This window comes from Sinohyriopsis cumingii, chromosome 1, assembly GCF_028554795.1.
Source record: "Sinohyriopsis cumingii isolate HCF-2022 chromosome 1, ASM2855479v2, whole genome shotgun sequence".
Lineage (NCBI taxonomy): Eukaryota > Metazoa > Mollusca > Bivalvia > Unionida > Unionidae > Sinohyriopsis > Sinohyriopsis cumingii.
In genome coordinates this window covers 129,299,927-129,319,687 of record NC_142961.1, presented here as the reverse complement: position 1 = coordinate 129,319,687, position 19,761 = coordinate 129,299,927, and the positions used below count along the sequence as shown (strand labels likewise).

General features: G+C 34.8%; 1 protein-coding gene across 1 annotated transcript in view; it reads left to right on the top strand.

Annotated features, from left to right (window-relative positions):
• Nucleotides 1-19,761, top strand: part of LOC149807850 (uncharacterized) — a 209,530-nt gene that overhangs the window by 170,970 nt on the left and 18,799 nt on the right. The window contains exons 17-23 of the mRNA XM_089961139.1: nt 8,377-8,453; nt 9,813-9,849; nt 11,826-11,923; nt 12,636-12,755; nt 15,084-15,262; nt 16,398-16,533; nt 16,875-17,024. Coding sequence (XP_089817265.1) covers nt 8,377-8,453; nt 9,813-9,849; nt 11,826-11,923; nt 12,636-12,755; nt 15,084-15,262; nt 16,398-16,533; nt 16,875-17,024 — 797 coding nt within the window. The remainder of the gene's footprint in view (nt 1-8,376; nt 8,454-9,812; nt 9,850-11,825; nt 11,924-12,635; nt 12,756-15,083; nt 15,263-16,397; nt 16,534-16,874; nt 17,025-19,761) is intronic.

Here is a 19,761-nt window from a genome sequence, read left to right as displayed (position 1 = left end):
CTTCTAAGTTGACAAAACTTAATTTCCTCTGTGCTTGTTCTTTTTATCTCGCTGTAAGTTGAAACGCTATAAAACATGGCTCAGAGCAATAATGCCATACTGAGTATATTTTTTCCAAGGAAACCTAGCCGCAGTAGCGGTTGGTGGGTGTGCATCTCTAGTATGTGGTGAAACGACAACGTTGACGTGGTTTCCGACTGCATACAAAATTACAAACGTGATAATGTAATCGGTGAAGGGGAAAACAGAGGCATCCAAAATATTAAAGTTTATTACTCAATTTTGCCAGAAGAAGCATCAACATCAAGCCAAACTGCATCGCTGGGATTGTCTCTCAGAAAGAAATGACTGGGTGTTTTGCTCCAACATCATCTTGCGAATATCCCTGGAAAACCACATATGTGACTGATGGGAATTGCATAAGATAATCTTAATGAGGCACCAATGAGTTGTGATCAACGCTGTGTACATCCGAACCTGAAATTTAGGTTAATGAAAGTAACATTTTCTACATCTACATCAGCATTAGGTGCATTATGTCGAGTTTGTATAATTATATTTGATATATAATCTGCATGATTAGTTTCCATCTTTGATAAGTATCGTTATTGGGTCAGCTGTTCACGTGTAATCATAGCTGTCTCTGGCGAGTCCGAGAACATGCAGTATTCAACAATACCATAATACCATTGTTATCAATCTCACTAGGGTATTATCATCGCAATTGTTATTGCTATTGGGTACAAGCTTTCCTTCACCTTTCTAGAATACCTCACATGGAAGGAAAAACCTAAACGTGTCTTGTACCTGCAAATCTATTTTTAATTGATTTGTTTCTCCAGCTGGATATAATTAATACTGGAAATCTATCCTGCTTCGATCCACTAACACAGGCGCTCCCATGTCAAATGCTAGATCATCTTTGAACTGGGTCATTATACAAATAATATATATTATTGATTGTCTTTAATACCTGCAAATCCACTTCCTGTTGTCAGATATGCAAACGCTGAATTTGAGAATAACTGATTAGCGGCATCGTTAATGATTTTACTTACTGACGCCGGCATTGATTATGTAGATGGTGAATTACTAGAACAACCTTTGATTATGGCGCACGTGTTAGTAATGAAATGCCTGTGATACTAGTTGCTGTAATATACCCACAGCGACATTTTAATAATATCTACTACTTGCATAGGAACCTGTTTAGCAATGGGGCAGAGCGTGATCATAAGATTGTGAGGGCATTTGGGGCTTCTGTAAATAATCCACCAGCAACGGCACCAGGGCCAGCTCTATAAAGTCCTATACAAAGGTTTTCTCGCATTAACTACGTGAATTGGTCTTACACCTACACGCAAGAGTTTTACTATTATTATTATCAAATGTCATATCGAACTCTAATGTACAGATGTTTCATTAATATTTTACCGCGCAGATAAATCAGGTAACCGCCTTGATATATATGTGATAAACGAATATGAGATAACCGCTTTAATATGGGATGGAAGATACACATGTGCCGCGGACGAAATTGATATCATATCAACTGGTTCACGGTTGGTAGAAACTCGATTAGAATATAATCCTACGACTGTTCCTTCTTTATTAAATACCTTACCCAATCGTAATACCTTAGGAGAACTACTACGACCACGCAAACTCAGACCTCCCCGATACTACTTTAATCAAACATTGAATTTAATTATGTCTGCCGACCTATGTGACGGTCGGGAAGAGTTATCTCCACTTGTGTATAGGAATTGGCAGAAACGTCTAGAACCTCACAGTTACCAGTTTCGCTCATGCAAAGTAGCATGCTCTGGTCGCGAGAGGCCTCGCAAAACCATAATCTACCTGGAAGATTTACCATTGCAAGTTGGACGAGTTATTGTTCGCTTCTAAGGAAAGTATATTCAATCTAAATTTTCAACGTTTTCTCTTCCTACGTTTACAAAGGTCTGCCTTTAACATTTGCTCACACATTGTCATCGTCACACATTTCACTACTTATGTGCATAGCATGAGCAACTTCACATTCATTTCCGGCTATAATTATTATGTACGTCCAAGCCTCTAGCACTTATAGAAACCCATAAGATATGTTCAATTCCATTACAAACTGGAACATATCGGCGAATTTGTATTAAAATGCATTTGTAACGTTCGGGTGCCAACGTCAAAGATTCTATTTGTATATTCGGTATTTGGGCCCTTTTCCCTACAGTTGATTGCATCATAATGTGTATTAGTCCACCTACATTTTATCTATCTGTAGCGGTGTTTCCGTTTATTGTTTACATGTTGGAGTTTGAGTGATGCTGATATTTGCGTACATCTCTGTATTGCTTCCGCTCTGGCTAGACAAGTACGGGTAAGCTTTCTAAATCCAGTTTACTCATTCGAGTCTTGCCCATACATTTGTATATAGGAGACACTTGAGTTACGTCTATCTGCATAAGTATTCCATCACATTTAAAGTGCACCCAGACACTCGCATGAATTAGGGACTTCAGAAGAATTCAGGCAACACTAACTATGTGTGCCTGTTTCTATGCCCTTAAGAAACTACTTATGTATGTATATGTCCGTCATTTCTGGTGCATACAGGTGCGTTTCCTTTACCATGACATTCTGAGCTATGGAATGCCATGCGTCCATGATTCAACATGTAAATGCAATCCTTGACCTTTCCTACACGTATAATTGTAGCTGAGATTTTCTTCTATCATTTCTTTAAATTTCATTTAGTATAGCATTGCGCCCACGATCTATTCCAACATCCCATGCATAGGCCTACAAGTGTATGCATATCATTTTTACATATGGTGTGGACATTTCATTTTATCTGTATACTTCATTGCTTTATTAAATCATATGTTATCAATTTATTGGTCCATGTTTTAAGATTTTGCTTTGTACTGACAATGCGTTCTAAATATATATGTACAGACCTATAGTTGTATTAGTTTTGCGCTGTTTGTTTTACTAATTAGAACTATGGGCAAGGCGCATAAACGCATAGATCAGGACTAAGACATCATCCGTCTGCATGCTACCCTTTCAGTATGAGAATTTCTGGCAAGCATCGGAGATAAATCAATTCGTTCACTTCAACCACGAAGAGGCTGACATTGACACTGTCTGAAACAGCTCCTGCCCCCAAGCCACCACCACATGGCTAAGCATTATCCGCAATTACCTCTATCTGGCCTCACCATGGTTCAACTCGCTTCATATTGCGGAACAGCGACCGACAGAGGTAAACAAACATCCAAGGTGCTCCTACTCAGCAGACGTAAGAACATGTTAGGTGGATCAAACATCCCATAACCCATTCCCAACTGATGATCTTAACAATATCATCCGCAAACTTATCGCCTATTTCCGTTGCGTCTGCCTAGGCCAAGTACTTGGGATCACGAAGGGCCAAAATATCAATATTACGGGCTTAATCACTAACCGCCTAGATTCCAATGCGTCGAACCCGAACTTTGCACACATGTGCAGTAACCAGTCTGAACCAGGTGTCGTTTTGCAAGCTCTCTACACTCTTCCACGAGAAAAGACTCTATACTCAGCGACCGTCAGGAAGTTAAAGTTTCAAACAGAGCGTTCTACGAGGTTAATGAACGGCAGACCTCGTCACTCTTCTCCAGCTAAGTCTTAAACATTAGGCGAAATGTTATCCTCACCTCATGTAAACAGAAGATGTTTGTTCTCAACCAATGTCATTACTTCTAGACTATCTGATGTCACGAGAATATTCAACCTTCCGAACATCCATCGAGGACGTTTTCTGCTATTGACACCTGGAGTTATAGCCTGCTTCTCCCACTCCATCAACAACCTGCACCAAAGCAACAGCATCTCTTGACCTTATGACGAAACGGGAGAGTCCAATTTCAATTACTTGCAAAGTCTGGAAGAGTTACGGACAATCTGACCTGCCTTCATTATCATGGCGTCAGAGGTTATACTCTAGCCACACACACGTTTTTCATTTGGAACCTCTAGCATTTGACAGTCACCGCTTTCGGGATGACAAAGCCACGATACATACCTATGGATCAGATGGCCTATGATTAGACTCGGCAATATTGAGCAATATCGTTGTCGTGACTTGTACTTAGCCTCCATGCCTTTCTTCCATCACACGTAACATAGTTTCTCTACTCGTACACCAAATACATCAGGAAAACGATTAGAGTACTAAACAGAACCAATGAACACATTGTGGCGAACGTTATATCGGCCGCTAAAAATTTAAACTTGGTGGAACGCGACTCGGTGCTCTCTAACAACTTTCATGCAGGAACATGATATGGCCAAGTCAAGAGCACCGCCGTTTCTCTCTAAATATCATTTTTCGGGGCACGATTGAAAAAGTCAGCATAAATCCACTAAGGAGACCAATGCTGCTCTCCCGCAAAAACAGCATCGATACAGTGATAGTACGGGAAATCAACAGAAGGACCCAATGGCCACACACAGGACAAAAATCGTCCTATCCATGCTCCACCATTAGATGTCGATAGTTCGCGCAAGCCAAAGCGGATAAAGCATCAAGACCGTCAGAATGTTCGTTACAGGGTTACTCAGGACTCTTACCCCAGACTTTTCTTGGGTCCCAAAGGTAACGACATTCTGCCTCATGTCATCGACCTAAACAAACTCAACCAATTCATTCACGCTCTTTGATTTTCACGGTTTTGAAATGCAGTCAAAGAGGGAGAATTCTTCAAGATTGTGGACTTAAAAGACGCATATTTTATGTAGGTATGCATAAAGCTTCCAGGATCTTCCTGCAATTCGCCAACAACATCGTACACAAAGATAGGGCACTCCCACTGGGTCAGAACATCAGCCCCTAGTATGACGAATCGGGTAATCGAGCATGTCCAGACCATTTCTAAGGCGGCAACACTAGGTTACTTGGAAAACATCCTGCTGAAAGATCAGGTGAGCAATATCTAAATACGACATGATATCCCTAGTTTACATTTTTACCAGCCTGGGTTTCTCATAGACAAGAAACATCTGACCTAGTACCATCTTCAACAGTTTTTCTATTTGGCATGGAGTACAATACACATGCATGATTATACGTCTAATTCATGATCGGGCATTGAAAATCCGAACCGTGTTGGGTTCTTACTTTGACTAAGTTTATCCGCACTGGAATTCCTTCGCCTACTAGATTTGGTCGACGCGGCACCGTATCTTATTGTCTTTGATAACCTGTGTATGTGCCCATTGCAAGTGATTTTTCGGTCCGAAGAATTGTGGCATCCAACATGGTTCACTGCGGTATTACTATTCAAATACAATAGCCTGATATTACATTTTGTACATAGGCAAGGCAATATGGCTGAAGATCTCACCTACTACCATCCCTTCTGGAGCCAGCTTTGCATTTCTCACTAGGAAAACCCTCTGCATAACAATATTCTTGAGACAAATGCCGCTGTGAAAAAATTTCACAAGTGGCAGGAATATTTAAATGGCAAGGGAGTTCTCGTTCTGTCCGACAACTTTACAGTCGTGACTTATCTCAAACGATAAGGAGTAATACATTTGTGTACGAATGTGTGGAACTTTCTAAGGTGGTGTTGTCAGAAATAAATCCACAGACACGTTCGCCATACCCTGGGGTGCCTAAACGTACTAGCCGATTCTTTTTCTGGGAACACAAAAATAATACGAACGGAATAGACTTACCATCCCTCGGTTTTCACTAAGATATGTACTCGATGTGACCAACCGTTGGTGACCTTTTTGAGATATGAGAAGTCGCGAATAATCAGTCTTGCATTGGCAACTGCTCTGAAAAATCGGATATTCCCTCATTTACTCAAGGAACCTCCACAACAGTTGCGTCATCCCTGTCCAGTTCCTGAACCTGCACATTTTAATCATATTAAATAGGCCCTAATATCAAACAATTATGGCAACCAGTCGTGGAGTAAATCACTGAGCCACGAAGGCCCTCCACTCTGAAAGCATATGAAGGCAAATGGCACATTTTCTCAATGCATCTATACCATACATACAAACATATATATATATATATATATATATATATATATATATATATATATATATATATATATATATATATATATATAATTTCCTCATCTGGCTCTTCTAAGAGAGAAAGTTAGCAGCCATTATGATAATAGGTTACCACTCCACGATCGCTGATTCCTTTCGTCGTCATATAAGAGGGAATATCGGACAAAACATAGACTTATCCGACCAACTTGATAACATTGATTGTACACGGCCGTAACATTAACCTTATGCCAAGCTGTAACCTATTTTGGATATTAACATGGCTGAACATGACACTAAACCAATTTTTCAGGGCATTTCTGATAGGACGGGTCATTCTTATACACGACAACACTTTCTTTCATCGCCAATCACAGCCATCCTTTCACGGGTAACTAGACATTTGTCATGAAACATCTGTCTCATCTGGACACTTCAGCTAAATGGAACGTACAAGACCCAGTTCGAGTAATTCCAGTTCAGTTTTGCTAAAGGTCACAAATGCATCCTCACTCATACTCGGTGATGAGACTCAATTTGCGGGATCGAGGTTGTACTCGTGCATGGCTGTATAACGAAATTTCTTAAACATATCAGCGAGTAGCAAAACACCAGTGTGTAGTTACTAATCGGGATAGTCGCCGATGTTTTTGCACTAAAATGCAGTTCAAACTTTCTTTGCATGTTCTGAATCATTCTCAGAAACCTATTACCATGAAAACGATGAATAAATCGATTCAGTATGTTGTAACTGAGTTTAAGCAAATTCGTTCCAGTCGTTCATGTACTCGTAGACATACACACTTTTACGATAGCAGGTTAGGTTGTTTGCTAACTCGTCCAATGGCGAATTAATGAATTGTATCGAATCGATGAAGTGCAATTGTTCAATGTTGTTGTAGCTAGGTTATCATTGAGTCTGATATCGTGACTACTGCTTGCATTATTAAGTGCATATCGTACCCTAAAAGTGCATAAACCTTTTCTCACAACTGTTTCTTCATAATACCTTTCATGTATCCACTGAATATAACTGAGTTCGGATGCCATTCTTATACTTCTGGCTCAAACACATTTGCTTAATTATCCTGCTCACGAGCGACCTCATCACTAACCTCACCCACTAACCTCATCAAAAAGATCAGTCGCTTCAGTGGCAGTGGGAGAGTTGTATCTTGTTTGAAGGTGTATTTTTTGTGCACGATATTCTGCAGATTGTTTGTATTTGCCTCAAAACATATGTATATATATATATATATATATATATATATATATATATATATATATATATATATATATATATATATATATATATATATATATATATAACATATGGAACTGCTTTCATACCTCAATTAAGTTTCAAGGATTGCTCCCACCTACCCAACATCAACATGGCATTTATGCTCCATAAGTCTTTTGTGTCAACACTGAATTGAAGCATTCGATGGCTTTTATCTGAAACTTGAAATATATTAATAATATCAGGTATATATATATATATATATATATATATATATATATATATATATATATATATATATATATATATATATATAGCATTCTTTAGCCATTATCAAATAAGTTGTTTCAAATCAGATGAACCATTCTTATATTTAGTGTATCATGTTACAAATTTAAAAAAAAAATACATATTGCTTAACAACGTCTTCACGTTTTGATCGATGACCATCAAAGGTTGACGACTGTGCAAACACGAACATATTGTACTGGGTAATATAGTCAGTGTACCTAAAACTGCAACTATCATGATTCTACTTCTGGTCTTCTTTTACAGACACTACACAAACTATGAATATGTGCATATATTTTTTGTCGTGCTTCAGTAAGACCCTTTCAATATATGTATCTATTAATTTACATAATACTTTGATAGATCGTTTGCTTACATTATTTGCATTCCACTTCATTTTCTAAATCTTGGGACTCCCAGATGATACAGAACTGCATTAAATGTGTAGTCATTGTCCTTGAACAAGTTCTTCCAGCACCATATTTAATAGAAGTTATTTTCATCATCTATTGAAACGCCTGCGCTCATTTGTCTCATTGCATCTGATGTAGGTCACCATCAGTTACCAAACATAAAAGTTATCGTCTTGACAAATGCATATTCCCAGCATTTAGTATTAACAAAGTTCTGTCTATGATATTGTTACTTGACAAATAACAGTTACTATAATGATGTATTTCAGAGGCATAGAACATGGTTTCACAATTATAGCGACAGTTATCAAATTGTTAGCAGCTGTGTATTAACTAGCAAAGCATCTTTTTATAACTGTTTCTCACTCACAGATGATGATACTCGTGTGAAACTAGAGATATGGGATCCATCCACTGAAAACGATTATATCAACGCATGTTATATACACGTAAGTGATTGCTTCATGGCAAAGCAGCAATAAACGAATTCTTGCTTTGTTAATTTAGAGCAAACAAAACAAGCCAGTTAACTGAACAAGTATATGCATTGTAAGCTCCGATAAAGCGGTTCCTTTCTAAATGTATGTACGTTCCGCACTGAGAAAAAAACAGACACGAGCTTGATCATTTTTATTATGTGTGGATGGGATTTTCTCTTAGGATATCGCTTTTCCCACATTCAAGCATTTCTTAACATGGCACAGCTAATATATATATATATATATATATATATATATATATATATATATATACTGAATTTTTAGGACAATTTAATAATCTTTTCGTTTACCGATATAGAACAGTTTTTTCTATATTCTGAAAAATTATGAAATGGATGCTGAAATAACTGCAATGTGTCTAGGTATAGCATATAGGTATGTTGTTAGAACATAGTAATACCAATTGATATAATCAGGGAGGTTTTGGATAGGTTACATTTTTATATATTCTGTAATCAAACGTGAACCACGAGTTATGGTACATAGTTCAGTGCTATCATTACTTAGTGCCCACACCAACTCGTCCATGCGTTCTTCTTAGTGCATCTCCCACTCTTCAAAAATCCATGGGGCAAATTAGCAAGTAAATCATTTACGTAGCCATGCGAGCGAAGTGAATCACCAGGAACATACATAAAACACATATATTTTTAAGTTACAATGATTGTAACATTCTGAATCAAAGGATACATGGCTTTGTAACGGGATTTTAATATTCATACATCGCTGTTTAAGTGACGGAAACAATTCTCTCTCTATCTCTCTCTCTCTCTCTCTGTCTCTCTCTTCACGTTATCATTTACTCACGTATGATCACATTCAAAATAAAAGTCTTTGAAAACCCTAAGGTGTTTCAACTTAGTGCTAAGCTCTAGGCCAGTGTTATGTGAAATTGGTAAAGGCAAATATATTTGAAAGACCTGTAATAAATTACAATTGTTGTATCTTCTGCTATTATTAAAACAAGATGTTATTTGTATGACATTACATATATATGAATCCTATTGATACCCAAATGAAAATGCGTGAAAATCGAGACACAATATGTTCAGACCTATTGATGTAAAGCATGACTAAACAATATATTCACTGGTAATTTTAAGATCTTTGAAAATGTTTGCTGAGATTTCGTTCCACACTGCCAGATAACAAGTCGAGTAAAATAATTATTACATCGAATAAATATTTCGCTCGAAAAAGTCTCGCTAAAAATCTTGAATATATGAATATACATTACCATTTGAATCACCACAGTAGAGTGTATATATATATGGTTTCGATTGTGATATGATACTAATTCCATTTCAGGGTTTTAAAACAGTCCACGCTTATATAGCCGCACAGGGTGAGCATGGTTTTTTTATATACTATGTTTACATATCACTACAATGAGAACATGTATAATATGGAGTTGTGCAATTCCTACCAGGTTACTGACCATTGTATATTATATATAATATTATCATTATTAAGAGTTCATATTATAGTAATATTTTCTCGGCATACAAATCATGCGAGAAATTTATGTATGATACCTTTGAAATTAATTCTTTGTCCATAATTAATGTGTAGCTTCCCAACCGTAAGTTCAAGAGATTCTGAGCTTTGGTTCTTCCTTCATCGTGCGTCCTCCGTCATATGTTGTCCGTTCACATATGTTACTTATATGATCTCAAAACCAGTCAAATTTAGCAAACAACATTCCGGCATGAAGCTCCCTATCAGATGTGATTAGCCATTACAAGCCCGGTCTCAAAATATGTCAGCCTTTGGATAAAGTCTCGCTAAAATTCTATATTAAATTTAGACCATATATTGAACAACTGCATCTTATTATGAATCTTCTTTAGATATTACAAAATTATTTTGATCTTAACGACTTCTTCCCAAGAACTTCCTGATATAATTTGACCAAATTTTAGAAAGAGCTGCACAGTAAGAGCACCTTAACGTTCATTTAGATTAATCTGATCGGTTTTTAAATGTGACAGTATTTAATAATGATAGAAGCATAATATACCTTCCATTTAGCATATTAAGTCAAAGGAATTAACCATCGCGGTGATTATCTTTAATCACAGGTTAGTGTTCTCCACCCTGCCTAAAATATTAGACGTATTTTGTGTGCGAAATAAATCTAAAATACAGGCTTCATAAATATCAACAAACAGAATATAAATTATTTTGAAGCTAAAGAACAAATGTATATAAAAATAATAAAAAGCAACATTCAAAATGGTCATTTGGAAAGCAATAAAGTGTATCTAATCAAGGCAATTATTTTTAAGTGTTGCGTCTTTGGGAAATATACCTTATCTTCATTACCTAAAGTGTGTTGCTATATTAAAATTTCTGAACATTTGGTTTGGTTTCCGTTATTATATTCAGATGTGATATTTTTATGGCATTTCTTATGTCAATATATATATATATATATATATATATATATATATATATATATATATATATATATATATATATATATATATATATATTATCGTGTGTGTATTTGCTAAAGAGTGACAACATCAACCCGCTACTAACTGTGCCTTTCCTCTGAAACACTACTAAATTTAGAAATCTATTTACAGTCATTGCTCCAAATATCGAGGCCCTACAGCAAAGCAATATCCGTCCGTAAAACGAACGTTAATACCCCTTTTTTCTGAATGTTGTGATCATATTGCATTTCATATAGTTAACGCCGAGAAACAGTATGCTCAATATGACTTTTATCATTAATACCAAATTTTTGGTTTACACCTACTAGACATAGACATAAAAGCATAATTCAATAATAAGTACGCATGAGTCAGGTTTGGTAATCGTGGTTAGTTTAAATTTAGGTGCATATGCTTCATTTTAATAAGTACCACTGACAAAGTTTATTCTCAAAGAAACACAAATAGACCAAGGAACAGTAGTCAAACTTCAGTAAAATGAGAGAGAAAATTAATTTTAAAAATGAATTGTATTCCTACCTACTAACCCACTTTATTTTGTATTGCATCAAAGCACAACACGAATATTTTTTTTAAATATAATAGGAGTTTGGGTATCTTAATGCTCTAAATTTTCATTCCTTCCATATTTCCACAAATCCTTGAATTTGATTTCAGAACGTTTGATATATTGTTTAACACGTGAGTGATATAAAGCCCGCTTGTTCCTCTTGTTTTCCTGAATTATTTCACTTTCTTACAAAGGTGTGCATGAGTGTTCAACAGTTTATATAACTGTTTTTGAAAAGTTACAACATCGGACAAAAATCCTCAAGGCATTATTAACATGAATTCAACTTCAATTGAGTATTGTACACAGGTCCTACGAAAGGTATTCTGAATGACTTCTGGAGAATGATATGGCAGAACGAATGCAGCAAAATTGTCATGCTCACTAATCTGACAGAAGAGGGAAAGGTAAATTCAACTAGTATGATCTAAATGAAAATGTTATCAATCACTGTCATTTCCAAATATATATATATATTCAAACATTATCACGCAGATACATCTTAAACAGCATACTGCACTTTAAATATTGATGCCAAACATATATGTGGCACAATTGCAAGTCTGCAAATGTATTTGGAAATGTTCTGTTTTGTTATTCCTACTTTGAAAGGATTCCAAAATTCTAAACTATAATCACAAATCTCCCTTCATGATAAAGTATTATATAATCTTTATATATTAATACATATAGATAAATATAAATACATTACTTATTTAATTGCTATTGTTTTAATGAAAATATGTTTAATTCATTGTGGTTATCTTTTTGTTTTGTTTGCATCTCCGTGAATACGTTGGTTCATCTTATCAAATAAACTATGGCTTGTAAACTCATCTCCTTTTTTTAGCAAAATGTAGTAATGTTGTAAACACTCCCGCTTCTGTTGCTGATCATCCTTCTCATGTTACAACAAATATTGTTGTTATTTACACATCCATTCTTGTTACTGCGTTACAATAGTTTATTCCTGGTTCTGCAGACCTGTGCTTGACTTCGATAGTTTCCATGCTGCAATCTATTATCAATTCGTACCTGTAAAGTGTTCATGAACAAGTTGCTCTTTTCAATCTGAGTTCTATAGCCATAAATGTTTACTTTTAATTTACTCTTTTGCAGCACAAATGTGAACAATATTGGCCTGATGATAGTTATGTAGAATATGGAGATATTGTCGTTAGACTAGTCCAGTGTGAAAAATTTTCTGACTTCACAATAAGGACGCTAGAGATGAAAAAGGTAAAGACAGAACTAGGTTACAATCTGAATTTTCTATACCAGTGTATAATGTTGGCGTTGTGCTCATGGGATACAATCATTTAACTCCTTCCCTACAGAGTCTCATGCACAGGTCAGTTGGTTAGAGCGACAGTCGTCCTTCGAACCTCGGTAGTGAACGAATTGAGATATATTATCTTAACTGCAAGACAATCTTCTTTCTCAGCATATAATACCTTAACTCTATATTAGCTCCCACGCATGTGCAGAATACAGTGATAAGATTTTCCGTTCTGTCTGGTGCGTACGTATGTATGCATGCATGTATGTATATATGTAGTATGTATGTATGTATGTGTGTATGTATGTATGTATTTATGTATGTATGTATGTATGTATGTATGTATGTATGTATGTATGTATGTATGTATGTATGTATGTAGTCACGAATATAAAATAATTACAAAACAAATGCTGTAGCTAAATAAATATGTGCATAATGTTTTGTAATTTTGCAACTTTGTCATTACAATTCACAGAATTTATTGCAAATGTATCTGAAAAAAGCACACTAGTTTATACCTTGAATTTTTCTATCGTGCCAAATTAGGTATTCTAATTCGGCACTAAGACTATTTTGTGCATACACTGCAACCAGGTTATCCATTTAACTGTGGGAACAACAGGACATTAGTCAGGTCTCAGCAATGATGCTGATATAGGCCGACCAAACCGTTATCCCGGATAACATTATAGGATTAATATAACCTGAAAACAGGAGAAAATAAAAATGGGATATATAAATTGTTCATAGTTTTATTTACCTCATTTTTCTGCCTCCTTGCCAACTTGTCCGTCCATATGGCCGTCCGCCCCTCGTGTAAAGTATTATTACAGTTCTTGGGAAACATTTATAAAACCAATATAATAGCATGATGTAAAGTGACCGGAAAAATGTCTCGATTACTGCCACGAAATAATTAAAGTAAGAGGAATAATGTAGGAGAAGGATTGTTATTATTACTAACAAAGATTTCAGTAACATCTGGTATTATTTTTTAGTAGCATATTGTTCAGCCGCGACTAATTAAAGAATCGGGCCGATTCATTGCATACTTTAGTTTAGTGCCATAAATGCCTCCACCTTTGTAGTCTTTACCATTCCCATAAATTTTCGTACAGCTGTTTGATGTTTGGGTTCTAGTCTTACGATTTTCAGTCAGCTTTCTTTTACTTACATTTTGAAAAGTTTAATTGTATGTTCCAATTGTTTACACCACACACGAAATGATATATTGTTATCCTACCGTAAGAGCAATTATATATAGTTAAATACTCATCAACTATTAGGTAAATTCAACAATTGTTCACAAATTAATGCTTGAAACAAATCCACTTTTGATATTTACCTAAACAATTTGTAGATTATATTTAAGCCCACAGCAAACAATTTAAGAGTGTTTTACAGGCACCTGCATTATGTGTACTGCTTCTCCTTACATTTCTTCAATATTTAACAATACACTAATTTGCTGTGAGTTAATATAATGAATCGTGTAAAATGAATTGCTTGCGTATAATATATATATATATATATATATATATATATATATATATATATATCCATTAGTTTACACTCGGATAAAGAACAAGAAGAAGATGCTGATTTGTTTCCTCATATGTGCGTGGTCTTTTTAAATCAAGGAATATCAAGGATTATATATCTTGTTATTTGTAAGGCTTTTCTGTATTATATCACATGTTTATAAATATAATATTTGTAGATCAAGCTACCTGCACTTAGTATGAAAGCTTTCCAAAGCGCAGATATATTTATTTTTTGTGGGGCAGGGTAAATTAAACTTATCGCATACTGATTAGGCAGATCGTAAATTAAATGGATGCATTGTTCGCAATAATTATTGACTTCACTCACGTATAAAGATTTTCAAACCATGTTCTGACCTGTGAAACGGAAACTATCTTACTAATTATATACTCATATAGTGAAAGAATAAAGCGTAAGGATGATACCAGGGGCTCAAACTATGAACGAGGATGTATATGCGGATTTACAAACTGCATTACGTAGTTAACATCTTCATTTGCAGAGCTTATGGAATTTAAGGAAATATGCCGATATGGAAAGTGTTAGCTACTGTTGTGGCCGTGATTGCTACAAATTAAATAGCAAATACAAACAGTACACATACATCACAATAAAAATATAATAGTACGGTAGATTAAATTTTACCAAACAAATATGTCAAAGTACGTTTGTCAAACTGATTAAATAGATATGTTTATAGGAATATATTTATTTTCGAATAATTGTCAATTTTTATTTAGACAAGTGGAAAGCAACAAGGAGGGGAAAATACAAAAAAACAAATCAAACAATTTCATTTCACTGCTTGGCCAGACAGAGGTGTACCGAGGTTTGCATCATCTTTGGTTCATTTCCGTCACAAGATTCATGCTACCAAAACACGACGAAACACCGAAGGTCGAATGGTTGTTCATTGCAGGTATTTACTTTCAATTCTTCGTTTCTATCTTTCTTTTTTTAATTACTTCTTTGCGCTTAGTGCCTGGTTGTCTGCTGCTTCTGTTTTTCGAATAACTATGTATATTTGTAGAAGATCCACAATACATAAATGTCTTCATGTCAATGACGCCATGGAAATGGAGAATAATTCATCTGAGAAACTAAACGCCATGCAAGACACTTATTGTTATATGCATAGGTTGTTAAGCCCTGCAGGAGACAAAACAATGTTTGCTGTGCAAAAAAGCATTAACGGGTAAATCTTTGGAATATTTAGTAATGGATAATCAAGTGATTATAAATATGTGATTGTTAATGCATTAGTTTCGTGTTTTGTATTGATTTTTTCTTCAGTATATTATAATACATTTGCGCTAAGGTACATGTGAGTGAATATAGGCCAAAATAATGAAATTGTAATTATTACTGTTTACATCTTTAAGATTAAATACATTAATGTTACACTTCAATTCTTTAAAATGCAAAGAACATATTAGATTATCATATGTTTAGAAATTCATATCCAGGTATTTTTTTTTTTTTTTTGATGTATATGTGAGGTCCTTGCTTGTTGGGTTTTTGTTGGTTGTTATAATAAATAGAGAAATAATATTTATATTTGGTCCATATTTAAATATACTCAACATAAGTGTTTGGTCTTGGACGCTCGACGTTGTGTCATTATGTCTTGTCAAACGTTATGATATTATTTTCATTTACGCTTGTTTATATTTTAGTTTTAATTGGGTGACAGTGTTTTGGTATGGGAGGAGGTTAACAGTTTACGGTGATTTTCTATATATAATATCCCTAGTACTCATTCCATTTGTTTGTGTTTCAAATATACGGATCACCAATAAAACAAAGTAGAACTAGGCTTAATTAAACTAGGTTTCTACACACTGCTAGATATCACGAACAATAGTCAACATTAAATGATTTAAGCTATGTTTGCAGTGATGAAAGGATTCTCAAAAAATGTTACATTGGATCGATCGAATAATGCAAAGTAACATACTCTTAGTTTCATTAAGTTGTCAGAAAATGTTTCTCCTCGTTACACATATGCAAGTGTTACATTGTAATTATGTATATATTTTTATATATTTATGCAGTGCAGGCATCGGTAGAACAGGGACCTTCATAGCTCTTGACTACCTTGTTGAGCAGGCAGATGAGATGGGCTATATCGATGTGGTCAGCTGTGTGGAGATCCTCCGGAAACAGAGAGTCAACCTGATACAGACAGTTGTAAGGATGGGTATAGTGATGATAATATCGCCGGTGAATATGATGACGATACAGCTGATGAAATGATGTAGTTGTAAATAGGAGTTGATCTTAAATATGTTTGAACATATTAAATTTAAACAGTTTTTATCGTCTTTAACAGTATGTTTTTTTATATATTTTTTGAAGTTTGGACATATATTCTGGCACACCAAATAATGTAAGGCTGTGATAAGTGCAGCGAACGTATTGTGGTTAAGAAATATAAAGCTTTGTACACTAGATAAAGTACGGATAACAAGGTTTATATAAAGTCATATCAAATTAAATAAGATGAATCTCTCATTCCTTGTCATTTTCAGGAGCAGTACATATTTCTACACGAGGCTCTTATCGAAGCTCTGACTTGTACCACCAATGCTATATCGACTAGTGAATTCCAGCAGACCTACAGAAAATTACTGGAAAGGGACAATAAGACAGGAAAACGGAAGCTGGATGAAGTATTTGAAGTAAAAATGTCCTTTTCAGTTATTTTCGTCAAGTGAACTTATAGTTTGTTCGTTGATTAGAAAAGCATTTAAATGGCATCGATATAATGTGTTATGAATCCATCTTCTCACACCTAATTATATAAGTTAAGTTCTTATATGTACTTACTTTATTCATTTGAATAGTGGACTACAACCCATAGTTGAAATAAATAACAATTCAATTCGTTAAACCCTAAGCAAAAATCAATTCCATGTTCAAAATTTTCCTTGATAGCTTGTCTCATCATATCATGCTTATAAGTTCAGTTATACGTTTGAACAAGGCAACATGTAAGGACAATTTATTTCAAGATATTGGGGACAGTAACATTTTATTTTGAACTTTCCCTTCTATGCAAATGTGTGGGGATAGTTTGTTCATGTTTTGGTTAATTACACTACATAAACTATATTTGAATAAAACTAACCAGTTTTCGGTGTGATTGCATCTTGTAGTGAAAAGCGACTTGTGTGAGCAAAGGATACAAAAATATACGGTGATGAATAATAAACGTACAATTTAAGCATACAACAAATTCGTCTTTGATATCCCGATACATTCGTAATACTGTTCCGTAAATTGTAATTAATTTAAGGTTGATTTACTGGAAACAAAATTGTTTTACAATAAATGTTAACTCTGTAAATTAAAGAAATTAATTATCTGTTGAAGTATCAGTTTTCACAAAACAGGGGCCTGAAACTCCTTTTAGCATGGTCGAATCTTCCTTATGCAAGTAAATGGGATGTATTGTGAATTTGTAAAGTAACAACATGGCTTTTTACGTCTCACCCATTATGAATTTGTAGCTCATATATTCTACCGTTTATATATTGACTTCATCCGCTTCACGTGCAAACAAGCATGCTCTGCATAGTGGGTTCATCCAAGGGATAGAATAGAACAATAGTCACCTTAAATTAAGTCTCATGTTATTTATCGTATAGACTGACATAAATTAGTTTATATTCTTCGCCATACACATGCTTAAGTGTATCGTCACTTGATGTAGGCACGCTACATAGTGCATTGGAAAAAAAATTATATTGTCAAATTCATTATCAAAAAGTAACTTAATCTCAATCATTCTCAAAAGACAAACACAGCAATTGACCGAGACTTAATCATTTACCATTGTTAGTCATTAACCATCTTTAGTCTGATTTACCAATAGTGATTAATATATAACGTTCTAGTTCATCTGGTGAAAGTAGCTCCCAATTTCGCGTTTGATCGATATCTAAATTAACAACCGAGTGAGACCAGAATCGTTCGAGCTTATATTGCACTACCTACAGTTCTGCACATTTGGTTGTGCAATGTCTGAAAATAACCCCACTCTTTGATAACTTGAGGACACTAAATTTAGATAATATTTAATTTCTCGTCTGTGGCAGAAAACAATCCACCATTTTACACAAAAGTTCAGGATTTTATTTTTAAAAGTATTAGGATGCTACTAACTTCCAAAGACTAATAAATAAATCAGTATTTTCCTCATCTTTAGAAAATTGTTGAAAATTTAAAATGGCTAAAATAACATTGGACTACATTACTAAAAGTGTAATTATTGGTAACGTTTGTGAATCATACACAAAACTGTTCATACAAGAAAGCGATTATTATGATGTGGTTAAGGAATATATCTTGAAGGGTTATGTGTTGATACCTGAGAGATATTTACACAGATTTAGGGACCTTAACAATAGACAAATATATAACAAATTTGCCGGAGAAAACAACAACTATTTGATACGTAGTGCTTAGCCAAGATGTTCGCAGAAGATTACGATAGCACCAGACGATACATGTTAGTTGAAGATTTCAGATATTGCATCTTAATGAGCAAATGGTCGAAACTTAGAAACGTTCGAAAACGCAAACAGTACACTTACTTAGTACTTACAAATTTCAATCTGGCACAATTTTTAGGAATCGAACTACTGATAAGAAAAATCAGAAACATGTATATTGCAGGAAAAAGGGCACTTGATTTATGATTGCTACAGTTTGAAAATTAAGCAACAGAAAAATACAGAATTATTTAAAACGTTCTTATTTCTAAAGAATCAAGGTCACGGTCATGTATTAAAAGCGACACATGTGCTCGGTCAAAAGAAAAACAGACAATGATTTTAGTATGGATAATTTTGAACCATACATGTCAAAAGTTCCGTATCACTTGCTGGTGATTATGCAAAACCTGTCCCAATTGAAGTATTAAGCGATAAAAGAGCTTTAGATGATCTTTTAATATCAGGTATTTTCTCTTTAGCTGGTGAAAGCGTTCTTATTCAAAGAGTAGAGTGCAGCTTTGTTAATGTTCCTTTCCCTTGTGACAGTCGGAAGAGTGACGTCTTTAGCAAATGAAAGTATTATTTCCCTAGGCAATGACATATCTGGAGATATTATAAAGGTCATTAAGATTATTCCGCTTCTAGCACACACTATATGTCTGGATGGAAAAGCAAATACTTTTAAAAACTAAATCCCATATTTACCCCCAACTTGCACAATTACTAGAGCTTTGGAAAGATGAAATGTTGAAAATAGCAATAACTTGTTGTCGAACAGGAACAAGATTCTGAGATCTCCTGTTTGTCTGAGAGGGATATTTCCAAAACTGTGGTCATTGTGCTGGCCAATTGTTGTTCCAAAGTTATTCTGGTAATTCTTAGCTTAGCCCATATAAATCCATATCAGAGTCCATTAGTA